The 20616-nt window shown below is 40.2% G+C and overlaps 1 protein-coding gene across 2 annotated transcripts in view; it reads right to left on the reverse strand.

The window, feature by feature from the left end:
• Positions 1-310: 310 nt before the first annotated feature.
• Positions 311-20616, reverse strand: part of rasl11b (RAS-like, family 11, member B) — a 31725-nt gene continuing 11419 nt past the window's right edge. Inside the window, exons 1-4 of one of the 2 annotated variants that reach the window (XM_061888034.1) lie at positions 3990-4342; positions 3846-3902; positions 2935-3014; positions 311-1158 (exon numbers count right to left, since the gene is read on the reverse strand). In XM_061888034.1, the coding sequence (XP_061744018.1) occupies positions 670-1158; positions 2935-3014; positions 3846-3902; positions 3990-4104 (741 nt within the window). In that variant the 5' untranslated portion in view covers positions 4105-4342 and the 3' untranslated portion in view covers positions 311-669. Of the gene's footprint in view, positions 1159-2934; positions 3015-3845; positions 3903-3989; positions 4343-20616 lie in introns of those variants that run through there. The other variant, XM_061888036.1, reaches the window with a different exon arrangement.

The following is a 20616-nucleotide window of genomic DNA, read 5'->3' on the forward strand; positions in this document are numbered from 1 at the left end:
ACAGCTATCAGATTGTATAATGTATATGTCCCTTCTTAAATGTAGAATATATTTATATTATTCATAAATATTATTTATCATTATTATTATTGTCTATTGTGAGTGAACTGTGGTGCTGAATTTCCGCCAGGGATCAATAAAGTACTTTCTATTCAATTTTACCCTATTCTATTATAAATAATCATAGTCAAATTAAAAATGTAAAGCTTTCGCAAAAATATTTCACTCACAAATATTTTTTGAAGTGATTGAGCAAATTCAGCTCGTTAGATCAAAGTTAACGAGCTGGTAGTAAGAAGAAAAAGACAAATTCAAAAAATCATAATTTTATTGTGACCAAAACCGTGTGAATCGCCAACAAATAAATAACAGGCCTCACTTCCTGTTTAAAGTGCATCAGTGATAACGCTGCCATTCTGACACCTGCCATGTCCATGTGCTCTCGTGTGTGCTGGCGCCACCATCAGGCCTTCAAAGGCAACTAAACAGAAGACTGTCTTCTTTCATGGTGCGTTTGTGTCCCCAACACCTGCTGAGCATCCTGGCTGCTGCAGGACGTGACACCTCACCTCACCGCACCAGCACAAAACTTCGCATGTGAAGCTCCAAAACATTCCCGTGGCCGCCGTAGACCACCTGTAGCTCCGCCCTCTCCCGCAGTCCTCCCCGTCACACGGAGGTCACGGTCCTGACCTTGGCTGACAGCGCCTGCTTGAAGCGCCTCTTCAGGTCCTGCATGTTGGGCGACTTGGGCCTGGGGATGAGTGGCGAGCGTTTCTTTTCGGCGGGGGCGGGTGGCGGCGCGGCCAGCGGCTGCTTGGCGAGCTGGCAGCACAGCCGGTGGAAGGCGCCGTGCACCTGGCTGTAGTCCTCGCTGGCCGACACCTCGTAGAAGGCGCAGTCCAGCGTGGCGGCCAGCAGGGGGCCCTCCTGGGGGTCCACACGCCTAAGGTGCAGGAGGTCGGTCTTGTTGGCCAGCAGGATGACGGGCGGGGCGCCTTCTCCCCTGCCGGTGGCGGTTTGGGCCACCAGCTGGTGCAACTGGGGCAACAAGTCGAAGCTGCGGCGGTCGGTCACGGAGTACACCAGCACCACAGCGTCGGCCCATTGGATGGACCAGGTCACGTGATCAGGAAGCACGATGCCTTGGTCGGTCAACTGGAAAACAATTGGTGAGACATTTAATCCCGTTTTTTTAATTCAGTTATTCTCAAAACTGGTACAAGTACCACTAGTGGTTCGCCAAAGATAACACTTGATTTAAGTACAGTGTTTTATATTCCCATAATCTAACTTGTTTTTAACGACTACATAGGCCAGGGGTGAGTTTAGTGTAAAAATTAGCAAACATTTTTTAATGAAAGAAACTGCTGTTCTAAATGTGTCCACTAGATGTCACAACAGCAATTTTTTGTATCTTTGTGGATTGTTACAAATGTATAAAAAACAAAAAACAAATAAGCAAACTACATAAATAACATCCTGTAATTTAATTTTGATGTTATTTTGTTATCTTGACATAGATGGAAAATTCACACATTTATTCAGAAAGTATAAATAGCGACAAATAAAGATATAATACTATTAACCGCGCCCTGCGATGAGATGGCGACTTGTCCAGGGTGTACCCTGCCTTCCGCCCGATTGTAGCTGAGATAGGCGCCAGCGCCCCCCGCGACCCCAAAAGGGAATAAGCGGTAGAAAATGGATGGATGGATGGACTATTAACCGCAATTTAAGTGTAAAAAAAAATATATATACATGATTTGTTCATTGACAGAATGTGCTTGCTCTATTTTTAAACAAAGAAAACAATCTGAAGTTGTCTTTATTTTTAAGTTATTGTGCCGTGATTTTACCACTTGGGTGTAGATTTTCTTCAATGTGGCCCCCCTGATTTAAAATGAGTTTAACTCCCTTGACATAGGCCTCCCACCGCCACCGGGGACTGTTTTCACTGCTGGACTCTAGAAAGAGGTTCCGCAGCCTCCGAAGCAAAACCTTCAGATTCTTTAACAGCTTCTTCCCTCAGGCCATAAGATTCCTGAACGTATCATAATAATCCCCTCAATTCCTCCCGAAAATGGACTAACTCGCTGGAATATAAAGACAATGTAACATACACCCATAAACCTGGATGCATATGCAAAAGTGCAATATATTTATTTGTACAGTAACGTATTTATTTATATACATCTGCACCTTATTGCTTTTTTTTTTATCCTGCACTACAATGAGCTAATGCAGCAAAGTTTTGTTATTTGTGCTGACAGTCATACCAAAGACTATAAAGATGTAACCCATTACCTCCCCTGCTTGGCACTCAGCATTAAGGGTTGGAAATGGGGGTTGAATCACCAAAAATGATTCCCGGGCATGGCCACCACTGCTGCTCACTGCTCCCCTCACCTCCCAGGGGGTGATCAAGGGTGATTGGTCAAATGCAGAGAATTATTTCGCCACATCTAGTATGTGAGACAATCATTGTTACTTTAACGTTCATATTTGAATGACAATAAAAAGTAAGTCTACTACGCTACTGCATTTTAATGTTGCCCACTAGAGCAAAGTGTTTTCTGAGTTGAGACTTGGTGGGGGAAAAAAGTAATACATTTTCCCACTTTGTCCTCATAGGGTCACTAGTAAACTGGAGCCTATCCCAGCACGAGGAGAACATGCGACCCGGAGCTGTGTAAGGTTACGCCATTAACCTAAATGGACCATTAGACTCGATTCTTCTCCCAGACACACGCTGTCTGGCTTTGGTCTTGGACCGCTTCCCGGCCCGTTTGATCCGAGCCTTCCAGACAAGCTCTGGGGAGACATTTTTCCCCACAATGTTGGATGTGTTGCATCACAGAGTGCTCTGCACAAGTCATCATGGCCAACAGACAAAAAGAAGGGGGGGGAAAAAGGGAGGATGTGAATTATTACCTCTGCACCTGGGGTGTCTTGGACCTGCAGGCTGACTTGGTTGTCTCCATCCACCTGGATGTCCCTGGAGTACAGGTTACCTACACACACACACACACTTTTTAAAAACTTGTTCCACGTTCCTACTTATGGTTCCTTGTAGTTTTAAGAGACGTTCTAGTGCAGTGGTTCTCAACCTTTTTTCAGTGATTTACCCCCTGTGAACATTTTTTTTTATTCAAGTACCCCGTAATCAGAGCAAAGCATTTTTGATTGAAGAAAATAGATAAAGAAGTAAAATACAGCACTATGTCATCAGTTTCTGATTTATTAAATTGTAAAACACTATTGCTCATTTGTAGTGGTCTTTCTTGAAGTATTTGGGGAAAAAAGATATAAAAATAACTAAGAACTTGTTGAAAAATAAACAAGTGATTCAATTATAAATAAAGATTTCTACACATAGAAGTAACTTAAAGTGCCCTCTTTGGGGATTGTAATAGAGATCCATGTGGATTCATGAACTTAATTCAAAACATTTCTTCACAAAAAAAAAATCTTTAACATCAATTTTTATGGAACATGTCCACAAAAAATCCAGCTGTCAACACTGAATATTGCATTGTTGCTTTTCTTTTCACAGTTTATGAACTTACATTCATATATTGTTGATTATTCAATAAGTATATTTATAAAGGATTTTTGAATTGTTGCTTTTTTTAGAATATTTTCAAAAAAATCTCACGTACCCCTTGGCATACCTTCAAGTACCCCCAGGGGTACGCGTACCCCCATTTGAAAACCACTGTTCTAGTGCACCTTTTTTATTGCAACACCGGCATTTTTATTTTTTTTAAATAAACTTTTGTTTACAATATGCAACATTTACTTACAAGCAAATAAATAATAATAATAATAATAATTAAACTCACCGGCATTTCTCTCATAGTCTCCAATGAAGCGCCTTGTCAGAAACCTCACCACCAGCGCTGAAAGGGAGCAAAGCAACAGGTTTAACGTCGTCCTTTCTGCACTTAAATGTTATATTTTCACTAAAAACTGGTTATTTTTTTTACCTGTTTTCCCCACTCCACTGCCCCCTATGACTGCTATCTTGATAGCCCGGTTTGCAAGCGAGAACTGCGGTGCGGCACACTCCGCAATGGTGGTCATATTCTGGATGAGACGCATTTTTTTTTCTTCTCCTTTTCGGTCCTAAAGCTAAGCTCCAAGTATTTTAAAAAGTAGCAGAGATGTGTGGGTGAAGAAAAAAACCAATCCTTTTCTTTGTGTCTTGTCTGTCTGGAGAAGCAGAGTCTTGTTCGACTGAGAGTCGAGCACGGCTTTTATAAGGCAGCAGCAGTGCCGTCTTCTGATTGGCTGAAGGCGACCTGTCTGTCCGAGCTGACCACGCCCAACAGGCTTCAGCCGCGCCTCTTCTTCCGGCAACAGGTGGGAGCTTTCTTTTACAATTATTACAATTATTTTGACTCAGGGGGCCAAATTTAGAGAAAAAAATGTGTCTATTTTAAGGAAAGCTAATAAAAAAATAATAATAATAATAATTTCTGATTGAATGCGAGGTGAAGTGAAGTGAATTATATTTTTATAGCGCTTTTTCTCTAGTGACTCAAAGCACTTTACATAGTGAAACCCAATACCTAAGTTACATTTAAACCAGTGTGGGTGGCGCTGGGAGCAGGTGGGTAAAGTGTCTTGCCCAAGGATTGATTGATTGAAACTTTTATTATTATTCCGTACAATTGACCACTAAATGGTAACACCCGAATAAGGTTTTCAACTTGTTTAAGTTGGGGTCCACGTTAATCAATTCATGGTACAAATATATCAATCAATCAATGTTTATTTATTAGGGGCGGTATAGCTCGGTTGGTAGAGTGGCCGTGCCAGCAACTTGAGGTTTGCAGGTTCGATCCCTGCTTCCGCCATCCTAGTCACTGCCGTTGTGTCCTTGGACAAGACACTTTACCCACCTGCTCCCAGTGCCACCCACACTGGTTTAAATTTAAACATTAGATATTGGGTTTCATTATGTTATGCGCTTTGAGTCACTAGAGAAAAAGCGCTATACAAATATAATTCACTTCACTTATATAGCCCTAAATCACAAGTGTCTCAAAGGGCTGCACAAACCACAACGACATCCTCGGTAGAGCCCACATAAGGGCAAGGAAAAACTCACACCCAATGGGACGTCGGTGACAGTGACAATCATGACTATGAGAAACCTTGGAGAGGATTGCATATGTGGGCAACCCTGCGGCAATTCAAGGAAATACGGTAATCATCATAGTATATACATTGATTTATTTACATTATTTACAATCCGACACAACGGCAGTGACTAGGATGGCGGAAGCGGGGATCGAACCTGGAACCCTCAAGTTGCTGGCCACTCTACCAACCGAGCAATACCGCCCCAAAATAGGTTGAAAAGGATTTGCAAATCATTGTGTGAATGTGAGTGTGAATGTTGTCTGTCTATCTGTGTTGGCCCTGCGATGAGGTAGCGACTTGTCCAGGGTGTACCCGCCTTCTGCCCGATTGTAGCTAAGATAGGCACCAGCGACCCCAAAGGGAATAAGCGGTACAAAATGGATGGATGGATGTATTTTACGCGCCAACTTTTCACTGGTTTTGGGGTTTGTACATCAGACTAAACAGCTCTACCTAGTGGTGAAGTTTGGGAATTACAATTTTCGCACGCTTCTTACACTAAATGCCATTAATTCATTCGGACCGAGACTAGAGTACGGTTATAAACACAGAAAATGTTCAGAATAAACTGACTCGCCTGCTCTTAGACCGAAGTAGCGGATATACGCGTTTGACAATGACCTTCTTTGTTACACAGCAGCACCTACATGAGTTAAAATAGAGCCATCAAAACAAAATGTAACAAAAATGGCAGTTAAATAAATAACAGTAGCAATATTTTTTTTGTATAAATACCCATTCCTCGTTTTGCATGACCCAAACCTCCCTAGGTGACACGTTCAACTCAATCGATCCAGCTGTGAGTCACAGGAGGACATTGTCATTGGCATTATCTTGCTGAAATAAGCAGGGGCGTCCATGAAAAAGACCTTGCTTGGATGGCAACATATGTTGCTCCAAAACCTGCATATACCTTTCAATATTAGGGGGGAAACCAAAAAAAAGTGTTTTTTCTCAGTACCTGTAATATGATTTCCCTATCAAATGAATAAATAAATATTATGGAAAAAAAACAAAAAACATAGTGGTGAACTTCGCTCCATCATGATGTGTGAATGACTGAGCATTTCATAGAAGCTTCTTTTATACCCAATCATGGCACCCACCTGTTCCCAATTAGCCTGTTTACCTGTGGGATTTTCAAAACAACTTGAAATGTGGACTCTTCAGACCACAAAACACTATTTCACTTTGCATAAGTTCATCTTAAATGAGCTCGGGCCCAGTGAAGCCGGCAGCATTTCTGGGTGTTGTTGATAAATGGCTTTCGCTTTGCATAGTAGAGTTTTAACTTGCACTTACAGATGTGGCGACAAACTGTAATTATTGATAGTGGTGATATCCCTTACACACCGATTTCGATTTTTGATGCAGTACCGCCTAAGGGATTGAAGTTCCGTAATATCATCGCTTACGTGCAGTGATTTCTCCAGATTCTCTGAACCTTTTGATGATTTTACGGACCGTAGATGGTGAAATCCCTAAATTCTTTGCAATAGCTTGTTGAGAAATGTTGTTCTTAAATTGTTCAACAATTTGCTCACGCATTTGTTCACAGAAGTGGTGACCCTCGCCCCATCCTTGTTTGTGAATGACTGAAGATTTCATGGCAGCTGCTTTTATACCCAATCATGGCACCCACCTGTTCACATGTGGGATGTTCCAAATACGTTTTTGAAGAGTATTCCTCAAATTTCTCAGTATTTTTTGCTACTTGTGCCAGCTTTTTTGAAACATGTTGCAGGCATCAAATTCCAAATCAGCTACTATTTGCAAAAAATAACAAAGTTTACCAGTTTGGATGTTAAGTATCTTGTCTTTGCAGTCTATTCAATTGAATATAGGTTGAAAAGGATTTGCAAATCATTGTAATCTGTTTTTATTTACGATTTACTAAATGTGCCAACTTCACTGGTTTGGGGTTTTGTACATAGAGGGTTGTCATCCAACATATAAAAGAAGACAATACACCAAACTAAATCGTAATTGACGTATTTGAATTACATTTTAACTATTTACATTGTAGGACTTATACATTGTACCGTAGGTGTTTTGCACTGTGATTGTACTTCATCTATGTATATTCTGCTGCAAAATATGTATGCTATATCATCTATTATTAGTAGTATTATAGTCTACATGATAAAATATGCATTGCCAAATTCCGTAGGTTTCACTGTTGATGATGTTCGCTTTATATGCAAAACCCAAAACCAGTAAACTTGGCACGTTGTGTAAATGGTAAATAAAAACAGAATACAATAATTTACAAATCCTTTTCAACCTATATTCAGTTAAATAGACAGCAAAAAACAAGATATTTAATGTTCAAACTGGAAAACATTTGTTATTTTTTGCAAATAGTAGCTCATTTGGAATAAAATGCCTGCAACATGTTTCAAAAAAGCTGGCACGAGTGGCAAAAAAGACTGAGAAAGTTGAGGAATGCTCTTCAAAAACGTATTTGGAACATCCCACAGGTGAACAGGTGGGTGCCATGATTGGGTATAAAAGCAGCTGCCATTAAAATGCTCAGTCATTCACAAACAAGGATGGGGCGAGGGTCACCAATTTGTGAACAAATGTGCGAGCAAATTGTTGAACAGTTTAAGAACAATATTTCTCAACAAGCTATTGCAAAGAATTTAGGGATATTACCATCTACGGTCCGTAAAATAATCAAAAGGTTCAGAGAATCTGGAGAAATCACTGCACGTAAGCGATGATATTACGGAACTTCAATCCCTCAGGCGGTACTGCATCAAAAATCGACATCAATGTGTAAAGGATAACACCACATGGGCTCAGTAACTACAGTTTGTCGCCACAACTGTAAGTGCAAGTTAAACATCTACTATGTAAAGCATAACACATTTATCAACAACACCCAGAAATGCTGCCGGCTTCGGTGGGCCCGAGCTCATCTAATATGGACTGATGCAAAGTGGAAAAGTGTTTTGTGGTCTGAAGAGTCCACATTTCAAATAGTTTTTGGAAAATGTGGACCTCGTGTCCTCTGTACCAAAGAGGAAAAGAACCATCCAGATTGTTCCAGGCGCAAAGTTCAAAAGCCAGCATCTGTGATGGTATGGGGGTGTATTAGTGCCCAAGGCATGGGTAACTTACACATCTGTGAAGGCACCATTAATGCTGAAAGGTCCATACAGGTTATGGAGCAACATATGTTACCATTCAAGCAACGTTATCTTGGACTCCCCTGCTTATTTCAGCGGGACGTGTTACAACATGTTTGTAATCCGCTTTTCTCATTATACAGACTCACAGGTCACATCATTAGGTAAACCTGTTTTGGCGCATTTTGCCACATAAAAAACAAATAAAGCCAATGCTAAAATTTAATGAAAAATGATACTTTATCGTACCTTCTCTGTCTTTCCTCAAACCAAGTAGTTATATCGCAATGGCGGTCCATGTTGAAAAATATACCGCGGACAAATGAACACATGATTAAACATTTTTTCATTGACATCAGAACAGACGGAAAGCATGAAACGAGAAGAAAATGACATGGCAGGCAGATGAGCAGGTTAGCCGATAGCATATCGGGACGGCGTGGCGCAGTGGGAGAGTGGCCGTGCGCAACCCAAGGATCCCTGGTTCAATCGCCACCTAGTACCAACCTCGTCGCGTCCGTTGTGTCCTGAGCAAGACACTTCACCCTTGCTCCTGATGGGTGCTGGTTAGCGCCTTGAATGGCAGCTCCCTCCATCAGTGTGTGAATGTGTGTGTGAATGAGTGAATGTGGAAATAGTGTCAAAGTGCTTTGAGTACCTTGAAGGTAGAAAAGCACTATACAAGTATAACCCATTTATCATTTATCATATAGTATAAATGCCCACATAAGTACGTCAGACGCACTTCAGAAAACCATTGTAACTACAGTTTGTTGCTACATTTTAAGTGCAAGTTGAAACTCCATTTATCCATCCATTTTCGACCGCTTTTACCTTTGGGATCGCGGGGGGCGCTGGTGCCTATCTCAGCTACAATCGGGCGGAAGGCGGGGTACACCCTGGACTAGTCGCCACAAGTTAAAACTCTACTATGCAAAGTGAAAGCCATTTATCAACAACACCCAGAAATGTTGCCGGCTTCAGTGAGCCCGAGCTCACTGTGACATCACACTGTACCCACTGTTAGAAGAAAAAAAAAGACTGTTGTTGTTGTTATTGTTATTGTTGTGTTTGTTGTTGTTGTTGTTGTTGTTGTTGTCTGTCTTATCCACCACTTGTCCCTGCAATTTCCCCCTCTTTGTATCCCCTCCTGCTCCGGTCCGACTGCGCCAAACATTTATAAAAATTCATTTAATAAAGGTAAATACAAATAAGGCGACAAGAGAAGTATCCCATACTTCTCTTTTGCAAAGTAAATCTGTATAGCAAATATGGGCATCTACATCAACGATATGATTTCCCTGAATAGCTGGACAGGAAATAAATTGAAAAAAAAAGACTGCAAAACACAGGGTTAGGGATCCAAAATTGCGTGAAGTGCATGAGCCTTTTACCTAATGGAGACAAAATCTGCGGTGCAACACACGGTAAGGTAACGTTTTTAGTGTAATTCCATGTGTGGCATGTTATTCTACCTTTTCTTTCCTTCTTCTTAAGCGTGCCCTTGTTGTGTTGCTGCAGGCGACTTGTCCTGACAAGTCCTTCCACACGGGGGGTTGCATAGGAAGGGGGTTAACGGCTGCTTAATACCCCCCCTTCCTAAAGCATCCAAACATGCCGCACATGAGCTGATGAGTGACACTGCATGTGTTCATGTCACCCATGACCAGCTAATTCTTATTTAACCTCAGCCTGTGTCCCACTTTTTCATTTTTTTTTTCTTGGCCTGCGCGGTCAACCTCCGCATGCCTGCGTAGGCCATCTTTCGTTGGAGCTCTGAGCTATGTTGGCATCTTTCGTTGGAGCTCTGAGCTATGTTGGCATGCCCGTCGTCACTCATTACGCTCTGGTATGTATTTCTGATAAGAGCGCTGGCGACAGCGAGCATGGAGATTTAATTTGTACGCCGCGTTGAACTCATCCACCTCGGCAGCGCTGATGACGAGGCAGGCGCGTGCACATACATGTGTAACAATAATGGATATGCAGAGTTCATTATTTACGCTTTTTATTGAGTTTTATCCAACACTCTCAAATATGACTTTGAATGCGGAATAAAAAGAAGGTTTTTATAATCAAAAATGCGTACAAAGGTACACTGATTTTCCACAAATATTTTTGTCAATATTTTTCACTTGTTATTCACTTGTAAGTATGACTGCTAATGGGGCCAATGAAAGTTGTAAGTGAGAGAGGACTTATGAGAAAAAAAACACAATCTCGTAGCAAAGTAAGAAGATGGCATCCGTTTGGTTTCTCTTCTCCCCTGCCCTCTCTGCTCATCGCCATCCTCGCCAACAAAATTTGCCATAAAAGTAACAGTTACGGTAAGATTTGATTTATCGATTTGATTTATCATATATATGTATTTAAATTAGTTTTATACATGTAAAACTATGATTATTCTCTATAAAATGTGTTGGTGTTCATTTGTTTGGGTGTCTGCAACACATTGATTGGATTTAAATCACCGTATTTATACTTGAAAAAATGGCTTCTTTTTTTTAATTTATTACAATTCAGTTTTCATTGCACCATTTTTGAAGGGTTTATTCACGAAAACGGAGGTACTACTGTACTGTTTTCTTTTTGCTTTTTATTTTTCCATCATGTTTACTTTCTGTCATTATATATATTATTTTGATAATGATAATGATCTTTTTTCCAAAAGTATTTGATTTCTTTACTGATTGTTGAGTTAAAGTTAAAGTACCAAGGATTGTCACACACAGATTAGGTGTGGTGAAATTATTCTCTGCATTTGACCCATCACCCTTGATCACCCCATGGGAGGTGAGGGGAGCAGTAAGCAGCAGCGAGAATCATTTTTGGTGATTCAACCCCCAATTCCAGCCCTTGATGCTGAGTGCCAAGCAGGGAAGTAATGGGTCCTATTTTTTATAGTCTTTGGTATGACTCAGCCGGGGTTTGAACTCACAACCTACCGATCTCAGGGCGGACACTCTAACCACTAGGCCACTGTGTGTGTTTATGATATATGTATATATAGGTATATATATATGTATATATATGTATATATATATATATATATATATATATATATATATATATATTCTCTTTTTTCTCCAAAAGAAAAATAGAAAAAAATATTTAGTTAAAATTTTTTGTCATCTTTTTCTTGTTTTAGGCAAAAATTAATGAGAAATCATTTTCTTAGTAGTTTTTTCCTCTTATTGTAATATTTTTTTGCCTTCTAAATTGAAAACTTATAATGAAAAAAATACGTGTTTCCGTGTCTTTTTTTCAAGACAGGGAAAAACATATGTGCTTTATATATATATATATATATATATATATATATATATATATATATATATATATACATATATATATATATATGTATATTTGTATGTATAGCGACCCCAAAAGTGACAAGCAGTAGGAAACGAATGGATATATATATATATATATATATATATATATATATATATATATATATATATATATATATATATATATATATATATATATATATATATATATATATATATGTAATTATGTATGTATGTTTTTCCCCCCAGTTTTCTCCAAAAGAAAAATACAAACAAAAAAAACGTTTTGTTTTAATTTTTTTTAAATCGTCTTTTTTCTTATTCAACATTTGTAAATTATAAATCAAAAACATATAAAGGAAAAAGCAATTACATTTTTCCATGTCTTTTTTTTTTTTTCTTTTTCCCCCACAAGCAACATCAAGAGAAGGACAAAAGAGGAATAAGTACATTCAATTCAACAGAATGACGGAATTACCGTGCAGAACATTTTGCTGTTGCGCGCTTGTAGTGCGGAGGGATGAAAGGCATGAAAGTGTAGCAACAGGCTGAGATAATAGTAAGTGGCTGCAGATCTTAAAAAGAAGGGATGCTTTTCAGCCTCCTGGCAGCTGAGGAATCAGTCATTTGCTGTACAAAGGACACACAAGTGACTCATCAGAGCTCGTCTGTGTCAATTAGAATAATGATAGGTTTGTACAACACAGCGGTACCTCCATTTTCTTACCCCCCACTTTCCGTGTGATTGAGTATGACTACTAAATGAGATGCTTTGTGTCCAAAGAAAGTTGCTGAAGAAGGTGAAAACACTATTGAATTCAAGAAGGAAATCGTAGCACGCACACACTAACACACATATATATATATATATATATATATATATATATATATATATATATATATATATATATATATATGTAGGTGCGCTCTACCACGGTATCGAGCACTATTCTCTGGATAATCCAATCAAGACACATATATATATACATATATATATATATATATATCCATCCATCCATTTTCTACCGCTTATTCCCTTTCGGGGTCGCAGGGGGCACTGGCGCCTATCTCAGCTACAATCGGGCGGAAGGCAGGGTACACCCTGGACAAGTCGCCACCTCATCGCAGGGCCAACACAGATAGACAGACAACATTCACACTCACATCCACACACTAGGGCCAATTTAGTGTTGCCAATCAACCTATCCCCAGGTGCATGTCTTTGGAAGTGGGAGGAAGCCGGAGTACCCGGAGGGAACCCACGCATTCACGGGGAGAACATGCAAACTCCACACAGAAAGATCCCGAGCCTGGATTTGAACCCAGGACTGCAGGACCTTCGTATTGTGAGGCAGACGCACTAACCCCTCTTCCACCGTGAAGCCCTATATATATATATATATATATATATATATATATATATATATATATATATATATATATATATATATCCATTTTCTACCGCTTGTCCCGTTCGGGGTCACGGGGGTGGGGGGTCGCTGGAGCTTATCTCAGCTGCATTCGGACGGAAGGCGGTGTACACCCTGGACAAGTTGCCATCGCATCTAAAAGAATGTGTGATTTACAAAATTAACTATGAACGATAAAACACTGAATACTGACAACATATGGATGTCACATCCCCTCTCCATCCACATATTTTACAAACAACAAAAATGCATAAAACACACTGAAATAAAAATGCGAAGGGTAAAAAAAAAAATACAGACAATCCGATATATCACTAAGCTTTAGAACTTTGTTGTAAAAATCTGCTTCCGCGTCCCTGACACACACATTTCAGGCTCTGTAAACACTGTGGAAATGCTCCCCACCCACACTGCTTAGTGCCTCGTTTGAGCTGCTTTGACTTGGATGACCATAGTAACTATTTAGATGACCACAGTGACGGTTTACATTACCATAGTAACTAGTATATCTTTGCAAAAGTGCAAATTCCAACCATTGAAATACTTTGTATAGTTCAAGACCTACGGTCATTAGGAAACAAGACTGCACATCATAATGGCAGCTACGCTTTCCAGCTTAAAGATTTAAAAAAATATTTTCCGGAATGTCCGGTGGGCCAGATTAATTTGCCCAGGTTCGGGCTAGAGCAGGGGTCCGCAACCTTTACCACTCAAAGAGCCATTTTGACCCGTTTCAAAAAATAAAGAAAACTATGGGAGCCACAAGACTCTTTTGAAATTTAAAATAAAATAAAAGCGTACAAAGTTTTTTTTTTGCTTTGTGCTATGTATTGACCAGGGTCTTAGTGCGGCCCGCGAGTTTTATTTGAATGCCGCTTGACAACATCACATTTGCCAACCATCTCAATTTATCCGGAAGACTACCGAGTTTCAGAGCAACTACTCTCTCGACTGTCTGCTGGTTGTCACCCAAACAATAATAACAAGGGCATGTTATGATGACAAAGCGTTTAGCGCCCTCTATAACCGTAACAAACAGCTTACCAGCCCATTCACATGTTGTATTAGACATCTGCAGACAAACATAAGCGACTGCAAGGCATACTTGGTCAACAGCCATACAGGTTACACTGAGGGTTGTGATATAAACAACTTTAACACTCTTACTAATATGCACCACACTGTGAAACCACACCAAACAAGAATAACAAACACATTTCGGGAGAACATCTGCACTGTAACACAACACACACACAACAGAACAAATACGCAGAATTCCATGCATCCCTAACGTGGTGGGTAGAGCGGCCGGCCAGAAAACTGAGGGTTGCAGGTTCCCATGCCACCTATTGACATCCAAAAAATCGCTGCCGTTGTGTCCTTGGGCAGGACACTTCACCCTTTGCCCCCGGTGCCGCTCACACTGGTGAATGAATGAGGAATGAATGATTGGTGGTGGTCGGAGGGGCCCTAGGCGCAAACTGGCAGCCACGCTTCCGTCAGTCTACCCTAGGGCAGCTGTGGCTATTGATGTAGCTTACCACCACTGGGTGTGAATGAATGATGAGTTACCACGTCTCTGTGAGCGCTTTGAGTGTCTGGAAAATATATAAATCTAAGTTGTTGTTTTTTTGTTTTTTAACTCTTCCGGGCTACATTATACACCCCCGCTACCACCAAACCCTGCCCCCCCCCCATCCCCGCCCACCTCAACCGATGCACGGAGGGTGGGGTGGTAGTGGGGGTGTATAATGTAGCCCGGAATAGTTAGGGATGCATGGGATTCTGGGTAATTGTTCTGTTGTGTTTATGTTGTGTTACAGCGCGGATGTTCTCCCGAAATGCGTTTGTCATTCTTGTTTGGTGTGGGTTCACAGTGTGGCGCATATTAGTACGAGTGTTAAAGTTGTTTATATCACAACCCTCAGTGTAACCTGTATGGCTGTTGAACAAGTATGCCTTGCAGTCGCTTGAACGTTGAGTCAGCAGCCGCACACTAGATGTGGCCGGCCCGCACTCAGATAGCATAGTATTAAAGCGGACGCGACGACACGATCAGGAGGACGTGTTTAAGGCATTGCCATCGCGACACACCCCCAATATTGATGTGCGGGGGAAAATCTGAGAATGTTAGCGTGGGGAGATTTTTTGGAGGGGCACTGAAATCCGGAAAACCTCCCGGATAAATGGGGGGGTCGACAAGTATGCAGCCGAGCCACATCGGAGTGATCCAAGAGCCCCATGTGGCTTCGGAGCCTCGGGTCGCCGACCACTGGGCTAGAATATACAAATTAGTTTTAGGACGGTACTTAAAGGGGAACATTATCACAATTTCAGAAGGGTTAAAACCAATAAAAATCAGTTCCCAGTTGCTGATTTAAATTTTCGAAGTTTCTTTCAAAATTTTACCCATCATGGAATATCCAGAAAAAAGGCTTAAAAGTGCCTGATTTTCGCTATCTGTAAATCCACCCGTCTATTTTCCTGTGACGTCACATAGTGACGCCAATACAAACACACATGGCGGATAGAACAGCAAGCTATAGCGAAATTAGCTTGGATTCAGACTCGGATTTCAGCGGCTTAAGCGATTCAACAGATTACACATGTATTGAAACGGATGGTTGGAGTATGGAGGCAGATAGCGAAAACGAAATTGAAGAAAAAACTGAAGCTATTGAGCGAATAGCTATTGAAGCCATTCGGCGATCGCCTTCTTACCAACGATTGCGTCTTTTGACCACTGGAGCAACTTAAATCCGTCGATTGGTAAGTGTTTGTTTGGCATTAAATGTGGGTGGAGGGAAAAGCTGGATGGAAATGTAGCTACAAATGTACATACAGCTAACCTAAATAGCATGTTGGCATTGATTAGCTGGCAGTTATGCTGCGACCAAATATGTCTGATTAGCACATAAGTCAGTAACATCCACAAAAATCACCTTTGTGATTTCGTCGACTTTATCGTTGGAAATGCATCTGCTTTGAGTGTCGCAGGATAGCCACACATTCTTGCCATTTCTGCCATGTTAGCATCGATTAACATGCCGTGCTAATCGATGCAGACTCCACGTAAGACAACTTGAATCCGTCCCTGATCGTGTTGTTACACCCTCCGACAACACACCGACGAGGCATGATGTCTCCAAGGTACGGAAAACTGTCGAAAACACGGAAAATAACAGAGCTGAATGACTTGGTGTGTGTAATGTGTTTGAGAAAATGGTGGATTGTTTCCCATTGTTTCCCATTGACAGCGAACAATTGAAAGGCATTTAAATCGCCAAATTCACCCTTTTAGAGTTTGGAAATCAGTTGAAAAAACATATGGTCTTTTTTCTGCAACGTCAAGGTATAAAATGACGCTTACATAGGTCTGGTGATAATGTTCCCCTTTAAATCCCCTCAGAAATAGTTCTGTCACGTATCAGGGACACACGCCTATAACGTCTTCTTATGTTTGCGTGACAATCCCGGCTGCTGTTTGCAAGACAGCTGCCTAGATAGAGGGCACTAACTTTTGCGGGGTACTTGGCTGGATTGAGGGCAATTGTCAGGCATCGTTGGGGGTATTCACGGCACGTGGAATGTGGGGATAATTAGGGTGAAATCCAAAGTATTCACAGAAGGATGTCCTTGTTGACACACTCGTGAGTAACTTCCCGAGGTGCCCTGGCCCACAAAAAGAGCTATACCTCTTTGCCCCCCAAGGCCGGGTTCTTTTGTAGGATCAAACCTTATGATCCGACCGTCAAAGCCTGCTCATGAGATTGGTATCATTGTCATTAATGGGGAGTCCATTGCTGGGTATGTTTGTGTACGGCCGCCATCAATTAGCATTCCCAATGAGCACTGGTATTGGCCGTCATATTGAAATGTAAACCCCAATGCACCGCATTTGCATACTTCTGAATGTCAACAATGTGTGTGTGTCTGAATGACAATAGTCCCACACACACACCTCCTCCCACCTGAGGAATGCCAGCCTTAAGCCTCCACACACACACACACACACACACACACACACACACACACACCCTCCCCTGTCCTCCGAGCCACGAGTCAAAGCTGTGAGAGAACTTGATGGAAAATATCTGAATCTAGATTCAATCTCCACTCATGTTGCTCCTGTTTACATTCCACGGCTGATCTCTGGCACGGCGTCAGGATCATTGGCCCGTGCGCTTATTTTGCACACGTGTGTGTGTGTGTGCGTGCGTGTGTGTGTGTGTGTATGTGTGTGTGTGTGTGTGTGTGTGTGTGTATGTGTGTGTGTGTGTACAGTGCCAGATTAAAAGCACTTAGTGTTGCAGACATAGACAGTGTGCATGTGACCGTGGACACGTATGTTTGCGCTAAGACGTTTAACTGCAGGATAAACCTCTTTTCACTCTCTGCTTGTGCTTCTTCTCACGTGCAGCGCTGCTCAATGAACGACTGCAGGTCTTTATTCTATTATTCTGCTCAATATGACAAAATGACAATTTTGAATTACATTTAGAATTGTCAGATCTACTCTAAATTACATTTAGATTGGTCAGTTCTAGTGTAAATCCGACTTCCATTGGACAGATGAAATCTAAATCCACCTTTGATTGGTCAAATCTAATCTAAATCCGACTTTGACTGGTCAGTTCTCGTCTAAAACAGACTTAGATTTATCAGATCTAGTCTAAATCAGATTTGAATTGGTCAGATCCGGTCAAAATCAGTCTTTTGATTGGTGAGATCTATTCTAAAGCGGACTTGGATTGGTCAGATCTATTCTAAATTAGTCTTTTGGTTGGTCAGATCTAGTCTAAATCAGATTTTGATTGGTCATATCTAGTCTAAATCAGACTTATATTAGTCAGATCCTGTCTGAATCAGACTTGGATGAGTCATTTTTAGTCTAAATCAGACTTTGATTGTCAAGATCTAGTCTAAATCAATCTTGGATTGGTCATATCTAGTCTAAATCAGACTTTGATTAGCTGGATCTAGTCTAAATCAATCTTGGATTGGTCATACAAAGTCTTAATCAGACTTGTGTTGGTCAGATCTAGTCTAAATCAATCTTGGATTGGTCAGATCTAGTCTAAATCAGACTTATATTGGTCAGATCTAGTCTAAATCAATCTTTAATTGGTCATATCTAGTCTAAATCAGACTTGGATTGGTGATACAAAGTCTTAATCAGACTTGTGTTGGTCAGATCTAGTCTAAATCAATCTTGGATTGGTCAGATCTAGTCTAAATCAGACTTATATTGGTCAGATCTAGTCTAAATCAATCTTTGATTGGTCATATCTAGTCTAAATCAGACTTGGATTTGTCACACTAAATCTTAATCAGACTTGTGTTGTTCAGATCTTGTCTAAATTAGACTTGGATTGGTCATATCTACTCTAAATCAGACTTGGATTGCCCAAATATAGTCTAAATCAGACTTTGGTTGGTCAGATCTAGTCTAAATCAGTCTTTTGATTGGTCATATCTAGTCTAAATCCGACTTGGATTGCCCAGGTATAGTCTAAATCAGACTTCGGTTGGTCAGATGTAGTCTAAATCAGACTTGGATTAGTCAGATTTAGCCTAAATCAGACTTTGATTGGCCAGATCTAGTCTAAATCAATATTGGATTGGTCATATCTTGTCTAAATCAGACTTGTGTTGGTCAGATCTAGTCTAAATCAGACTTGGATTGGTCAGACCTAGTCTAAATCAGACTTAGATTGGTCATATCTAGTCTAAATCAGATTTGGATTGCCCAGATATAGTCTAAATCAGACTTTGGTTCGTCAAATATAGTCTAAATCAGATTTGAATTGGTCATATCTAGTCTAAATCCGACTTGGATTGGTCATATCTAGTCTAAATCCGACTTGGATTGGTCATATCTAGTCTGAATCAGACTTGGATTGGCCAGATCTAGTCTAAATCAGACTTTTATTGGTCATATCTAGTCTAAATCAGACTTGGATTGGCCAGATCTTGTCTAAATCAGACTTTTATTGGTCAGACCTAGTCTAAATCAGACTTTGGTTCTAGTCTAAATCAGACTTGGATTAGCCAGATTTAGTCTGAATCAGATTTGCCTTGGTCATATCTAGTCTAAATCCGACTTGGATTGGTCATATCTAGTCTAAATCCGATTTGGATTGGTCATATCTTGTCTAAATCCGAACTGGATATGTCATATCTAGTCTAAATCAGACTTGGATTGGCCGGATCTAGTCTAAATCAGACTTGGACTGGCCAGATCTTGTTTAAATCAGACTTTTATTGGTCAGACCTAGTCTAAATCAGACTTTGGTTCGTCAGATCTAGTCTAAATCAGACTTGGATTAGCCAAATTTAGTCTAAATCAGATTTGGATTGGTCATATCTAGTCTAAATCGGACTTGGATTGGTAATATCTTGTCTAAATCAGACCTGGATTTGTCATATGTAGTCTGAATCAGACTTGGATTGACCAGATCTAGTCTAAATCAGACTTTTATTGGTCATATCTAGTCTAAATCCGACTTGGATTGGCCAGATCTTGTCTAAATCAGACTTTTATTGGTCAGACCTAGTCTAAATCAGACTTTGGTACGTCAGATCTAGTCTAAATTAGACTTGGATTTGCCAGATTTAGTCCAAATCAGACTTGGATTGGCTAGATATAGTCTAAAGCAATCTTGGATTGGTCATATCTAGTCTAAATCAGACTTCTATTAGTCAAACCTAGTCCAAATCCAATTTGGTTGGTCAGATCTAGTCTAAATCGGACTTGGATGAGCTAGATCTTGTCTAAATCAATCTTGGATTGGTCAGATCTAGTCGTTCCGTTCATTCTATTTCAAATTATTAAATGCAAGTCAAAAACACATTCCGAGCCATTTTTTTCCATTCATTTCTGAAACAAAAGTTGGACAACTATTTAATAACACTTTTTTAAACCGGCAATAGGACACTTGCTAAAATACTCAATTTGTCATCACACATGAATTGCTTAACGTGGACCCCGACTTATAGAAGTTGAAAAACTTTTTCGGGTGTTACCATTTAGTGGTCAACTGTACGGAATATGTACTGTACTGTGCAATCAACTAATAAAAGTTTCAATCAATCAAAAACAGATAACCACGCATCTTTGCATTTTGGATGAACATATATTCGATTTTTGCGTTTATCTGGAAAAATAAAAATTGATGAAAGGAAAACAGCACAAATTCCAATTTTATGACAAGATTTTAGTGAAAATCTACCCTTTTTTTGTTTGTATTAAAATCTGCCATATATAATAAAAATCAAAAAACGGCAGGAGCTTAGTTTTTTAATTTGCGTTTTAGAATTGGAAATAGAATGAACGGAAGGTATACAGACCACTTTAGCTTTGGTTTTTAGCATAACGCTAACATCTTTGTTCAGCAGGATGTCCTATTGTCGTTTTAAAATAGCCTCATTAAATAGTTGTCCAACTTTTGTTTCAGAAATGAAAATAGAAAAAAATGGCCCAAAATGTGTTTTTTTTTTTTGTTTTTTTTTTTTGATTTGCAGAATTGGAATTTAAGAATCGAAAATAGAATGAACGGAAAGTACACGGACGTGCCACAGGGGTTAGTGCATGTGCCTCACAATACG

Source organism: Nerophis ophidion, linkage group LG26, assembly GCF_033978795.1.
Source record: "Nerophis ophidion isolate RoL-2023_Sa linkage group LG26, RoL_Noph_v1.0, whole genome shotgun sequence".
Lineage (NCBI taxonomy): Eukaryota > Metazoa > Chordata > Actinopteri > Syngnathiformes > Syngnathidae > Nerophis > Nerophis ophidion.